The following is a 14,487-nucleotide window of genomic DNA, read 5'->3' as shown; positions in this document are numbered from 1 at the left end:
CCCTTATTTCTTTGTTTCCTGTGGAGGATATTTCCAAAGATTCTAATGAAGCATAATAAGGTATATTCAACTGGACCCATTTCTATGAAAACTCTACAGGTGACCGTTGCTAATTCAACCATTACGGGTTAAAAAAAATTCCAAAATAATTTGTTAAGGAGTCAATGTAATTGAAAAAAAAAAAAAAAAAAAAAAAAAAAAAAAAAAAAAAAAAGCACTTTTACAAAGACTTCATCTTGGGCTATGTGGCCTATTATTTGGTAAGTCAGATATGAAATATTGTGGCCAGGTTTTTAACCAGCCTTCAAGATAAAAAGGGTAGTTTATTTTTATTTTTGGGAGACCCAGAGGATGCTAAAGAATTTCTTCTACTTTAGTAGGAACCAGCAAACTACTCGGAGGCGAGGTACACGTTATTTGTGTCTGTGTATCCTCAGCAACAACCAAACTCCATTCATAATTAATTGTGCTCCTGTGACTCAGAAGAAGCAAGCTTGATGGGGAATGGATAAAGAGGGGTTCTGGGAGGCAATTGGGGAGTAGATTCCAGGGACAGTTTGGGCTAATGGTGGGACCCTTGTGGAAAGGTCCCCACTACCACGTGGCCCCTTCCCCTTCCAAGGGAACAATCAGACTCTCCCTGAGACTATTTTGCAAATGTTCTTGGGAGCCTGACCCACGAATCAGAGATTATTCTGACAAGGGTCACTGTCCACCTCTCCAGAGAGCAACAGAGCCCACTCTAGGGCGACTTTACCCCAATCGGTGAAAGCTGAAGGTCCGAGGCTTCCACCTGTATTACACCCATAGAAAAGCAGGGCCAACAGGAAGAGAAAAGATGTTTTCCCTCCCATCCCACATCCAAGCATCACAACCCATTTTCCCAGCTAAAAGAGGGAAAAAATCCCAAATCCCAGATCTTCTGCAGTCAAATCCGCCTTTCCCTAGACAGCTCAAGAGATGATAATGCAGAGGGAGAAGCAGTTTCGGATAGCGCCCGATGGAGACGGAGACAAGAACTCAAATACTTCAGCCTAATGAAGTCTTATTGTGAGGAGAGGTAATTGCATTTGTATGCAGAAATTGTGCCAATTCGATCATGTCCAAAGCCCACTTGGAATAAAAGCTCGGCGGTCTTTGTCATTCCCTGATTAGCTCTTAGAGGAAATGCCCTTTCCATTCCTGCTTAAATTACCATCACTTGTGCATATTAAGTTCGTTAACAACAGGAATTGATGTGGGAGAAATGAGCCTTTTGTCTAATAGTTTGTGTACTGCTCTTAGGCATTTACTATGAATTATCCCAGAAAAAGAATATAAAATAGGACTCCTTCTGGGTCAGAAAGGGCAGAAAATACTCCGTGGCTCAGTCTCTATTGTTCTGGGCAGAGAAAAGAATGGTTTCAAAAGGCAGTCAGTCACTCACGACTCCAAAAGGAAGGAGACAGTCCCCTTGAAAATGACTCGCCCCACTAAGTCCAAAGCTCTCTCCTCCCCCTGGGGTCAGAAGCATCGGATTTCTGCTTTTCGGCCTTCAGAGCTGGTGAAGAGCCTTGGCAGTGTGTTAATTCTGATATCGCCTCGAGAGAAAACTGGAATTTGGGTATCAGGCTATCTCCACGGGCTCCATCATTCAATGCATCAGGAGAAAGCCAAGGCAAGGGGCAAAAACTCTGGGCTGCTCTAGTCTGGGTGGATCGGCAGCATTTTCAGGCTCGTGGCAAAACTAAAACGATATAGCCATTTTCGAGCAGTCGGTGGTCATTAAATATTTAATTTCATGAGAAAATAAATGGAATTCATTTAAAAAATAAATGTCAAATTGTTCTTAAGAGTTAAATATGGGCTTCATATTGCCACCACAGAACTCAGAATTGGAATAAATGAAATCCCTTTAATCAGGGAAATCTCCACTACAGAAATTGTAACCACTGGAGATAATGATTATTAGCTTGGGCTTGCCGGTCCTAGGAGACCAAAGCCTGGAGAAGGCCAGAACACGGACTCATCAAGGAAACACACAGGGGCTATCTGCCAGTTTGAACAGTTTCAACCAGAAATCCTTAGGACACAAATCGAGCACTAAGCAAAACATGTTTCTACACCTAATGAACTGTGCAAAATCTGTCTTCTATCAGCTGCAAACAGGGTGCTCTCCAATGAGCACAGCGATGTTAGCACATGACAGCAGCAGTAGCTGGGCGGCACCCAGGACTCCCACTGGACTGTGGTCAATTGGTCAGGGGATTCATTCCCTGCTCTGTTGTTTCATATCCTTTGGGTGTCTTTGGCTGTCCTCCTCAGACAGAGATAACATCCACAACTCTAAACTGAGGTCTTTGTGTGACCCTGGGCAAGTCACTTAACCCCAGTGGGGAAAGGAAGGAAGGGAGGGAAGGAGGGAGGGAAGGAGGGAGGGAGGGAGGGAGGGAGGGAGGGAGGGAGGGAGGGAGGGAGGGAGGGAGGGAGGGAGGGAGGGAGGAAGGAAGGAAGGAAGGAAGGAAGGAAGGAAGGAAGGAAGGAAGGAAGGAAGGAAGGAAGGAAGGAAGGAAGGAAGGAAGGAAGGAAGGAAGGAAGGAAGGAAGGAAGGAAGGAAGGAAAGAAGGAAGGAAGGAAGGAAAGAAGGAAGGAAGGAAAGAAGGAAGGAAAGAAGGAAGGAAAGAAGGGAGGGAGGAAGGGAGGGAGGGAGGGAGGGAGGAAGGAAGGAAGGAAAGAAGGGAGGGAGGGAGGGAGGGAGGGAGGGAGGAAGGAAGGAAGGAAAGAAAAGAAAGAAGAAGAAATAAAATAAAATCTTTAAACCATTGGAAGTCAGCACAGTGATGGCACCAACTCGAATTTTAAGTCTGTGGCCTCATTCCTAGTGCCAAAAGTAGCTGCTGACAGACACCAGGTGCCTTATCAATGCTGATTGAGTGATTGATAAGGTCAGAGGTTCCCATTTGGAAAGAACAGTGAGCCTTGTCATGGATAACCTCCATTCTCTATCTTCTTATAAAAGCTCAATGTGATTTTAAAATACTCCCATAAAATGGTATCACTGCAGATAATAGGAAACTTTCCCAGCTGATAAGAAGTGCCCTGCCCCTCCTTCCTGCCAGCACACTCTGGGGCACTGCACCAGCTCGGAGCATCCTGCTGCAGGAAGGGCAAAGCCCAAGTAGGATATTCAGAGGAGAAAAAGGATGGGGACGGGCTTGGGACCCATGCTGTTCAAGGAGACATGGATGGCACCGATATTTTGCCAGGAGCCATGAAGACTCAGGGAGGATACAGTCCTTGTTCTCATCTGCCTCAGACTAGGATCCAACTAGAGTCAGTCAGTCTGGTCCAGGAGCTGTGGGGGACAGGCTGACCCTCCTCTGAGGTGATCAGACAACAGCTGGCACGTCCCTTGGCAGACACTGTCAAGTTTGGATAGATGATCCCCACTGGCATCGCAGCCTGAAGGATGGAATTCAGCGATTGTCTGCCCCACGTTCCTAAACTGCAACAGAAACCGGGGGCTCCCAAGGACATAATAAAGAGAACCCCAAGAACATCATGGCAACCCCGAAGGAAACCAGATGCTTAAGTGGGCTCACTGAGAACACTCTCACATCAGTTTCGGGCTCCGGGCGAGTATCGGGTCCGGCGAGGGAGATGTATACCCCCTTCTCCAGAACAGACAGGAAAAGATGGCCATTGCTCTCCCAGCCCCCTGTGCTCAGCCTCTGTCCGGTCGGGGAGACTGGTCCCAGGACAGTCTACGCTCGGGGCTGGCACACTGGGCAGAAGTTGCCAGGGCGTCAACTCCATGGGCAGACCCAACCAGCAGTCAGGGTATATTAAGTGGAGGCCTTTGGGGTCACCTTGGAAAGACGGACTCGGGCTTGGCTATGAAGCCTCCTGCGCCTGCTCTCGCCAGTCTCCTCGGTTGGGCTAGCCTTCTTGTATTTCCTGGCACCCAGATAGAGCCTTTTCCTCCGCCATGATTCCATCTCCGGACCCAAGTCTCTCTTGACCTCCAGTCCTAAAGCTCCAACTGCCAATTCCATGACCACCTGGAGATTCTGCATGGAAACCCTCACCCAACCTGGCCCCGCGCCCCCAGCCCATCTCTCCTGCTCAGGGATCATTCCATCAATACCACTGCTACTCGTCCCCCAGACTCAAATCTTGAGTCATTCGGGGCTGCCCTTCGGCAGTGATCCATTCTAGTCAGAGATCATAGACATGATCACATCTCATACATATAATCTGACATCTAAGGCAGGATTTGAACTCAGTTGGTGAAGCCCAGTGAAGGGCTCGGGCCCTGCTCCCCCGGCTGCCTTCAGCATTGGAGCTGAAGGAGCAGGGTCCGAGCCACAGGCCCTGGAGCAGAACTTGGACCTGGCCCAAGGTACTAACTGGGTAAACAGTCCTTGCCTCGAAGGCCTTTTTATTTGGATCAAAAGGGAAGCGTTTTCAAGGGAGAATGCACAAAAATGTTCCCTGAAACAAAGCACGAACCACAGCTTAACCTCCGCTTGATGATTCAGGGCCCTCTGGGGCATTCTTTATTCCACTGTCAAAGGCAGCCCAGCTTTCTTTCCTTCCTTCCTTTCTTCCTTTCTCAGGCTCAGTCACCCTGTCCATCACCTGCCACCCTCTACCCACCTGGAGCACAACAGAGCATGTTCACCTGACGGAGAGCCTGTGGGCCCGGGCTGCAGGAAGTTAAGGGGTGAACTTTATAGGTAGGAGGAACCAATCAGGAAACTGGGGCTCACTGGGCAAAGAAACCCCAATGGGTAGAAGCAGAGCCGACCTTACACGCCAGGCCCACGGACTGGGGTCCTTCCACTGAGGCGGGTCACTCTGGCTAAGAGACCATGAGATCAAATGAGGGGAAAGGAAGAAAAAGCATTTATCTCAATCAAGTTGTCTGAACACAATCACTCTCCTTGAGACAATTTTGGAAAAATATAAATTGTAAATAACCCGAGTGTGTAAATCCTCCAGTGAGAAAAACAAAGGACTTTTCACTCAGAGGCTGGAGACAACAGAATTGGGGAGGTTTTCCAAAGCGTGAGTAAGAGATGTGTCCCCGGAGATTTTACAGAGTTCAGTTTCTTTAATATGACCTTAGGCATGCATTGCACGGTTGGTTACAAAAGCCACTTCATATACCCAGTCACCGAAGCAGAAAGCTCATCTCTCCGAGCTAAGCAGCGTTTAAATATGGATGGATGGATGGGTGGGTGGGTGGGTGGATGGATGGATGGGTGGATGGATGGATGGGTGGGTGGATGGATGGATGGGTGGGTGGATGGATGGATGGGTGGGTGGATGGGTGGGTGGATGGATGGGTGAGTGGATGGGTGGATGGATGGGTGGGTGGATGGGTGGGTGGATGGATGGATGGATGGATGGGTGAGTGGATGGGTGGATGGGATGAGGATGGGTGGATGGATACGTGGGTGGATTGATGGATAGATGGATGGAGGGATGCGTGGATGGGTGGATGGATGGATGGGTGGATGGATGGATGGGTGGGTGGATGGATGGATGGGTGGGTGGATGGATGGATGGATGGATGGGTGGGTGGGTAGATGGATGGGTGGATGGGTGGATGGATGGATGGGTGGATGGATGGATGGGTGGGTGGATGGATGGATGGGTGGGTGGATGGATGGATGGATGGATGGGTGGGTAGATGGATGGGTGGATGGGTGGATGGATGGATGGGTGGATGGATGGATGGGTGGGTGGATGGATGGATGGGTGGGTGGATGGATGGGATGAGGATGGGTGGATGGATACTTGGGTGGATTGATGGATAGATGGATGGAGGGATGGGTGGATGGTTCGGTGGATGGATGGATGATTGGATGAATGAAAGGATAGATGGAAGAATGGATGGATGGATGGATGGATGGATGGATAGATAGAAACATAGATACATAGATACACAGACAAAAAGACAGACTGACAGATAGACAGAAAGACAGACAGAGATAGAAATATATAGATACAGAAATGTAGCACTGACCTCTACCTAGGGCAAGGAAGAAAGAATGGCACCAGTACATACTGCTAAAGGATTCCTGTGCAAATGGATAGGAAAGCTGATTGTTGGTGAGAATAATTCACTGACTAATTGAATAAGTTAAATGTGAGGGTAATCTGAGAAAGCTTCCCGGAGGAGGTATCCATTGAAACCAGTCTTGATAGAAAAGCCATGGCCTACATGAACACCCGGCAAGGGACTCAGCATGTTGAAGACAGGGAAGAGCCAGCTGGTCAATTTTGTACAAAATAACTCAGGGAAAGGAATGGTAAACAAAAGGATAAGGGAAGAAGAGCCTGAGGTTTCTGAGAAGTCATATGCTCAGGTCTCATGATTGGAAGATGATTTTGGCACAAGGACGGACTAAACACATTGAGAATAATTAAGAGTCAAGTCTGTTTTAATGGTGTGGGTGGGAGGCCAAAGGGGGCTGAACTAGAGCAGGGCACGAGGAACAGAAAGGAGGAGGATCCTTGGCATGAGACAAGCTCCAATGGCCGAAACAATGGCCCTTGGTGATTGCTTGGAGGTAGCGGAAGGGAAAAGAGGGGGGTTCAGCTGAGGGGACCTGGCAAGAAGGACATCCATTTCTTTGGTAGAACTGGTCAATCCCATGGAAATCACTCCATCCATTCCTGAGGAGTTTCACCATAAAATTTGAAAGTGTTCAAAGAGAAGTTGGGAATAAAGGCTCTAACAGAAATAGAAATCAAAGGAATGAGGCCTTTCCAGGTGAGGGAAGAAAAGTCTGAGGACGTATCATTACCTCTCGTAGAAAGGAAGTGGCTTCGTGGTTTGATGGGAAATCACGGCCTTGGACAAGGTTAGACAAACTACGTTTAGTTAAAACCTCAGAGGTAAATATTCTGACAAATTCCTGTCCCGGCAGCTCATTAATTTTCCGAGCAATGATGCCAGAAGATCACTTTTCTGTAAAGATCTTCACAGCTTACAGAGCTCTCTACGGTTTACCTAGCGTTCTCTTCACTGGAGCCCAGACCCTGAAAGCGTCATTAGGGGCAATGCCCACGGCGGCTGATCCCAGCTCAGAGCCCCCAAGTCACTGCAAAGGGAGGAAAGAGGAGCCCGAACCCCAGTGTTCTGACTCCGGCTTCCACCCTACTCCACGCCATCTCTCCAAAATGGCAGGAAATGAGTTCACAGATTTTCTCTGCCCTCTTCAGCTGTGGAGGGTCCCGGTTATCTGTCCATTAGCCGATCTTTGCCAGAACCTTAGATGGGAAATTCTATTTGCTTTTCCCAGCAAGCCTGCCATATTGCCAGTCCAAGTTCTATCACCATCTCTGTGTTACAAAAGGGGAAACGAAGAATGAGAAAATCAATCAAGATTTTAAATAAATCAACTAAGGAGCAGGAGACAAAGAAAAAGCTCCAATAGTCCCAGACTTCAAGTTTAACAAGAAAAAGGGTGACCCAATAGTACCCCATGGTACCCACGAGGGAGCCAAAAGGGCATCTCTGAGGAAGAAAGGTGCCAGCAGCTGGGCAAACAGGGCAGGGTCCTTGGGAGGCTAAACGTGAAACAAGAGCAGGTTTCCTATTTAAAAACTGGAAACAATCTAAGAGGAAATGCGTATGACGATTTAGTGGGACTGTCACTCTGCAGACACGGCATCTCCTCCTTCAGTTGAGGTCATGGAGGCAAAAACAAGGCAGAAATCTCCCTGGATCAAACCAATGCAGACGAATATCTACTTTTTCAAGCCGTGATTTATGTCAAAGCCCACAGAAATGAATTTTGGACCTCTCCTGCTCCTCTCCCCCTCATCTTACCCCAAGACGGAGTACTGGAGACGACCTGGAAAGGAGAATGCACGAGAGCAGCAAAGACAGAAGCTCCAAGTTTCTCCCCCGCCCGCCGCTGGGAATCAGCTGGACCCCAAGACTGGAGCCCGGCCACTCGATCTCTGTGGCCCAGCCTGATGAAACAAGGATTTTCCCGGAGCTTTAAATTCCGAATGCAAACACGGCCCATCTGGCTCTGACGCCACGGGATAAGCCCTTTGGCTGGAACTGTACTAGCAATGTCATTCCAACAATATGGAGCAGCAGTACGGACTGTTAAGGGCAGGGATGAGCAGTTCCAGGAGGAAAAAAACAGCAAACCAAACAAAAGGGGCTTCTTTTTAACCCCATGTGGTCACTGGTGTGATGGGAGCATGGGAGAAGAGACTCATGGAAAATGGGCTTGCCTATTCATGACAATGAAATGAATATTGTAAGGGACTGAAGATTAAAGGGGACTTCAGAACCCAGCGAGCACAAGCTCCCCTGTCCCCCGCCCTCCGACCGGGCAGCTGGTGACACATCTGGGCTCAAGCAGGCTCTTGTGCACCTCTGGGACATGAGAGAAGGTCCAGCTCCCTGCTCCTGGGGGGACTACTCCTGCTGCTCTCAGAAGTGGCTCGAGGTGCTCCATTTCTCTGGCAGCGTCTCCACGACAGAGGCAGGGCAAGGGCACAAGGTGTCTTCTGCCCTCTGGCTTTACCAATCCCCCAGTCTCTGCCTACCACAGGAAAGGCTAGGAGGAAGCGGGACCCGTGAATCCCACCTTTACCACTATGTTCTCTCACGAGGCAGCTAATCTCATCCAGGGCCGGGAGTTCTCCTCAGTTCCCATTCACCCTTATTAAGGCTGTCGGACCTCCAGGGCCCATGAGCACCTGGCCGGGCCACACTCTGGGCGCTCTGGTCCCCCCACACTTGCCAGCTGTCTCCGTCCTAATGAGCGAGCCGAGCTACCGGAGCCCAGGGGATTCGCTGGCGGGAAGCACGGGATCACTAAAGCTCACCTTCTTGGGCACTGATGCTTTGTGGATCCCCACCGGGGGCCCTGCCCATTTTGGGGGGTGGGAGGGCCCAGCTATGCATGCTGGGACATGGAGGGGTTTGCTCGTCCAAAACTGAAATCCGTGCTTACTGCAACGGGAAAGAGTGAGGGCCCGGAGCAAGTCGAGGGATTCTGTTCACAAAGGCTCCCACTTAGATTCTTCCATGATTACATGGTTCTAGAGTGTGATTAATTACTTAATAACAGGATATTCCAAGTAGATGCTTAATGGAAAGTCAATAATTACAAGTCCCCAAATTGCATTAATACACAAAATCCAAGCTCTTAGTCGTCCCAATTCCTGACTAAACCCAACAACACGAGCCCAAACATCAGGAGGATGCCCGGGGTGTCCGCGGGTCCAAGGGAAATTTGGGAAACGTTGGTTTCCCGCAGCAGTATCGCCTTAGGTAATATACCTCATCCCTAGGTCAAGGGAAGAACTCAACTAAACAAACCATCCCAGCTGCACAATTTGGGTCTGTCCTCTCTCCCAGCTCAGCTCCTATCAGGGGTCTTCAGGGACGCCCGAGCTCCCCCTGACGCTGGATCAGAAGCGCTTCTGAAGCAAGGGGCACCAGAAGGGAAAGCCCACTGCCGGCTCGCTCTAATTATCAAACACAAGCACCTACTATATTTCAGGCAAAGTGTAAATGCACAAGCAGCTTACAGTCTGGAGAGGGAGATGTGTGTGTGTGTGTGTGTGTGTGTAAAATACATACAAAATGTTAGAAGGAGAAAAGCCCTGGAAGTCAGGGAAAGGAAGGGCCATTGAAGCAGGAGGCAGTTAGTAGGGAGTCACCGGGCAGCCACGGGCTGAGGATGCAGTGAGAAGTCTCTCACGACAGTCCAGGTGAGGGGAAGGTGGCTGGGTGGCCAGGACCTAAGCAAGCCTCAGCTCCATGGCAAAAAAGCCTGGAGAAGCTGGTCAGGGCCTTGTTGGGAGGCCCAGGAAAGCGTGTGTGTGTGTAAGGGAGGGGAGAGAGAGAGATCTGGATCTTTCCCCCTTTACAAACTTATTTGAATATCTTAAAGAAGCCATATTGATTTTCCAAGGGTCAGAAATTAAGTTCAGCTCAATGAAATGATTTCCCGTGCACTTCCACAATGGCGATGATTAACCAGAAAAATTAATTTTGGAGGCCAACAAATAAATAACCCCCTCTTAACCTGCTTAGCTTGAGCTCCACTGACCACTGACTGCCCTCTCTTTTGTTTCGTAGTGTGGAACTGGATTTTAAGCAGCAAGAAGATAAGCTCCAGCCAGTTCTGAGAAAACTTCATCCCATTGAGGAAACTCAGGTCGCACCCTTGCCTTACTCTCCGGAGACTTACTCCTCCACTCCCAAGCAAAAATCCAAAACTGAATCCAAAAAGCATGGAAGATGGAGACTCTGGTTCCTTTAACGAAACACCGAATCTGGAGTCTAAAGGCCGCCACCTCGAAAACACACTGGAATTGAGTGATCCCTTTCTTCAAAGGTTCCGAATCAATTGAACAGTGCTGTCGTTGGGGCAACATCCATCTCTCACCACGCTTACCAAAAAGGCCTTTTTACTTAACAGAGAACGAGACGGAGGCGAGGGATGCCCTTCAGACCTTGCCCACTTCTGTTGGCACTTCACCGCTGTGTGAGGGGAAACGCAAAGTGAACCGTATACGAAGATGACGGCTAAAGAGAACCCTTCCCTCTTCCCCAGACCTGCTCGAGAAACGCCGGGCGGGCTCTCATTCTGTACACAGCAGAGAAACTCACACTTAGTTTCCAGCCTTTATTTTTCTGAAGTACTAATAAGAAGAAAAAAGCAAGCCTTACGTTTGCACAGGACTTCATTTTTACATTTAATTTTGCAAACAAGCAGGGGGTGAGTGCAATTTTCAGCACACAAAATTCTGGAGAAAGCACAATTTTTTTCAAGTGGTCGGAGACCATGAATACTCTCTAAAATGTGACTCTGTGTATATTTGCCTTCACGTGCTGTAGAGTTAAGCCAAGTGATCCCATCTCTGTCTCGTCGACACCTCTCGTTGAGCATCTCCTCCATCTCCACACTCATTTCCCTGTTGGCGAGCAGCCACGGACCGCCCAAAGTCAGGACACGCCTTTAATCACTGCAAGTTGACAGGGTCAAAGCTTCGGGACTCTAAGCTTTCTTAGATCTCATTTTTAATCTTTTTGGTACCCACAGGCCAAATACTCAATTCTGGCAAGAAGCTGAAAACCACTACCGAGAGGCAGACGAGGAAGGCCCCGGCTCCCGAGGGCTCGCGGGCATCCCGTCGCCTCGGCGGAGGACGTTCTTGTGGGCTCCGGTCTCCTGTGGGCCGATGGGAAAGCAGCCAGAGGTTTTATATCATTTGTTAAGCTTTGTAACAACTGTTGATGACCTGACCATCTCCAAGATGAACCCAGTGCATTTTAGCTTAGCCGCCTCAACGGACGAACGTCATCGCCACTTAACCTAGTAGGAAGCTGTACTCCCTGACTCCTTAGGAAAAGCTGTGAATCAAAAGTTTTTAGGTATTTTTTAAATAAACAGAGACACTTGGAATCCTTTCTTGGTTACACATGACAATGGAAATCTTCTTTATTTTTTCACTCATTCTTTGCACCTTTACAGCTCTCTTTTTATAACCAAGTCCCCTTCCCTGAGGCGTCACTAACTCTTGTCTGTCAAACCCTCGCTTGTCATAATAGGAACTAGGGATCTCCTTTCTCCTTTTTGTACAACTGAAGTCATTGTGCACAGTGTCCCGCTCACCCAACTGACGGGCATCTTTTCCAGGGCCCGGCTCGGCCGGCTCGCCAAGGCCTCTGCTGTCACATGGGCGAGGAGGGCCCCGGTGACGGGCGGGGTGATGCTGAGCCAAGGAGCAACCCACGTGAGGTTACATACCAGCCTGCCGGAGGGTGAAGAACTGTCAGGGCTCGGCCATTCGTACAGCTCCTCAACTAAGTCTTTAGGCAATCTGCAAGGGCGGAGGGATCAGCAACAGTAGAGATGCCATAGATCCTTAGTATTATCAGAGCTAGAAGAAAAAAGTCCAAAGGAAGTTGGAAAGAGAAATGAAGGAGGGAAGGGAGGAGAGGGCAATGAAGGAAGAAAGGGAGGAAGAAAGGAAAGAAAGTAGGAAGAAGATGGAGAGAGAGAAAAAGAGCAAAAAGAGGGAGAAGAGTGGGGAAAAGGAAAAAAGGAAAGGAGAAAGGAGAGAGGAGAGGAGAGGAAAGAAGAGGAGACGAAAGGAAAAAGAAAAAAGGGAAAGCAAAGGAAAGAAAAGGAAAGGAAAGAGAAAAGGAAAAGAAAGGGAAAGGAAAAAGGAATGGAAAGAAAAAAGGAAAGAAAAAAGAGAAAAAGAAAAGAAAGGGAAATGAAAAAGGAATGGAAAGAAAAAAGAAAAGGAAAATAAAAAAGAAAAGGAAAAGAAAGGGAAAGGAAAAAGGAATGGAAAGAAAAAAGAAAAGAAAAAAGAGAAAAAGAAAAGAAAGGGAAAGGAAAAAGGAATGGAAAGAAAAAAGAAAAGGAAAATAAAAAAAGAAAAGGAAAAGAAAGGGAAAGGGAAAGGAAAAAGGAATGGAAAGAAAAAAGAAAAGGAAAATAAAAAAAGAAAAGGAAAAGAAAGGGAAAGGGAAAGGAAAAAGGAATGGAAAGAAAAAAGAAAAGGAAAATAAAAAAAGAAAAGGAAAAGAAAGGGAAAGGAAAAAGGAATGGAAAGAAAAAAGGAAAGAAAAAAGAGAAAAAGAAAAGAAAGGGAAAGGAAAAAGGAATGGAAAGAAAAAAGAAAAGGAAAGGAAAAAAGAGAAAAGGAAAAGAAAGGGATAGGAAAAAGGAATGGAAAGAAAAAAGAAAAGGAAAATAAAAAAAGAAAAGGAAAAGAAAGGGAAAGGGAAAGGAAAAAGGAATGGACAGAAAAATAGGAAAGGAAAGGGAAAGGAAAGAAAAAGAAAAGGCAAGGCAAGGTGTGAGCATCTTTACAAGAAGCTTGTACCCACACTCCGATTTGGGTCCTGCTTCCTCCTTCTTCCACATTAAATCCATTTTAGTTCCAAGTATTTTTAGTCTACAAAAACGTTGAAGCGAGTGGGTTGGCTCTTGCCTTGAAAACCATTCATAAGGAAAATGAGTTGCAAATGCTCGGTGAGAGCCATGGACGCTGGGGCTTTAATGATCAACTCACCCGGACGGTAAAACCACGTGAGGGCTAACAATCTCTGTACATAAGTAAACTATATTCAAAAGTATTTTTGTGTAAGAAAAGGAGAGGGAAAGGTGACACTGGGCCAGGAAGGAAGTACGATTGTTTCATGTGGGGGGAAATGTGTTTCCTGTATTTTCTACAGTTTCTAATTAAAGTTATAAAAATGTTTCGAACAAGCTGGCCCACCTTCTGTCTGAAGACTCCCAAGGATCTCAGTGCAAGGACTGCAATGTTAGCAGCTTTCTAGAGAGCAAAATGAAACCTGGCATGTAAACACGAGGTGCCAATGCAGCCCGGGGGAAGGTCGCGGCTGCCAGAGCGAGTCCGGGGCCCGAGCCAACAGAGCGGACAGCGGGCCTCCCAGGCAGCCTCCCAATCCCTTACAGACAGACAGACAGACACTAGCTTTTTCAGTCAGAATCAGGGTGGAGGGCCAGTGCCCATGACCTTCACTGAAAAGAACTTCATTAAAGTAGAACAATTTCATTTTTAAATGACCCTGAAATGATGACTTTCACATGAGTCACCAATCCGCTCTTTTCTTGTCTTAAAACCGACTAGTTGGTTAACAATGACCCGTAACTGAGACTTGAAACAAAAGGTGGCCTTCCCTCGCTCGGAGAACTGGCAATAACAACAGCCCTGGCAGAACAAGATACCTCAAAGTGGGTTTTTAAAATGAATCTAAAATTTTGATTAAAACCACATATACATTATAAGGTTTATTTCATCACGTTACATAAAATTTGGGAACAAAATGACACCTATTTACAGAAAATCAGACAGCGGGAAAAGACATGATTCAGTGTCTCCTCAAAGCCTAGCTTTCGGAGCGCCACAGAGGGAGACTAGTTTTCCATCCCAGCCCCGGGAATGAGCATCTTCCTCTGGGAAATGCCCCGAAGCCCTCCCCTCCTCCGCCTGCTCTGTAAACATGAAGAATGGGGGGCTCAGGAGGGGCTCAGAGGCACTCACACTTCCTTAATATCTAGACCCAAACTTCCTTAATTCTATCAGGATGCCCGGGTCTCCGTTCCTCCACAAGCAGGAGGAACATCTTCCGGAAGTAAGCTGGAGCACTCTCCCAGAGGTGGGGGTGCAGCAGGAGCTGGGCCACAGCCCCCTTCGTGGTGCCGGCAGTTCTCCCTACAAGGAGGGAGGCAGAGGCCGAGGTGAAGGCCCCGGCAGCCTCTGCGGCCTCCGGAAGGAGAGAAGTGGGGGGGACCAGCTTTGTCCCCGCTCCTGAGAGTCGGGGGCCACGCCCTTTGTGCCTTTCGATCTCCGGCCTGCCCACAGTAGGGACTTAATCCAAGTCACAAAACTAGAGTAGCCATTTCTCTAGCCAGAGCAGCCCCGGACCACTGTGAGCCCCATCAATGGGAGTGATAAGCCCATTCAGTCCCCCCC

General features: G+C 48.1%; 2 protein-coding genes across 3 annotated transcripts in view; one reads left to right on the top strand and one right to left on the bottom strand.

The window, feature by feature from the left end:
* The window catches only part of INSYN2A (inhibitory synaptic factor 2A), a 67,017-nt gene extending 55,561 nt beyond the window's left edge, over positions 1–11,456 (top strand). Inside the window, exon 4 of the mRNA XM_074297158.1 lies at positions 10,106–11,456. Coding sequence (XP_074153259.1) covers positions 10,106–10,289 — 184 coding nt within the window. The 3' untranslated portion in view covers positions 10,290–11,456. The remainder of the gene's footprint in view (positions 1–10,105) is intronic.
* The window catches only part of DOCK1 (dedicator of cytokinesis 1), a 465,334-nt gene that overhangs the window by 278,772 nt on the left and 172,075 nt on the right, over positions 1–14,487 (bottom strand). The gene's annotated exons all lie outside the window — the stretch shown is intronic.

This window comes from Sminthopsis crassicaudata, chromosome 2, assembly GCF_048593235.1.
Source record: "Sminthopsis crassicaudata isolate SCR6 chromosome 2, ASM4859323v1, whole genome shotgun sequence".
Taxonomy (NCBI): Eukaryota; Metazoa; Chordata; class Mammalia; order Dasyuromorphia; family Dasyuridae; genus Sminthopsis; species Sminthopsis crassicaudata.
The sequence above is the reverse complement of the archived record's forward strand: the minus strand, read 5'-3'. Positions and strand labels throughout refer to the sequence as shown.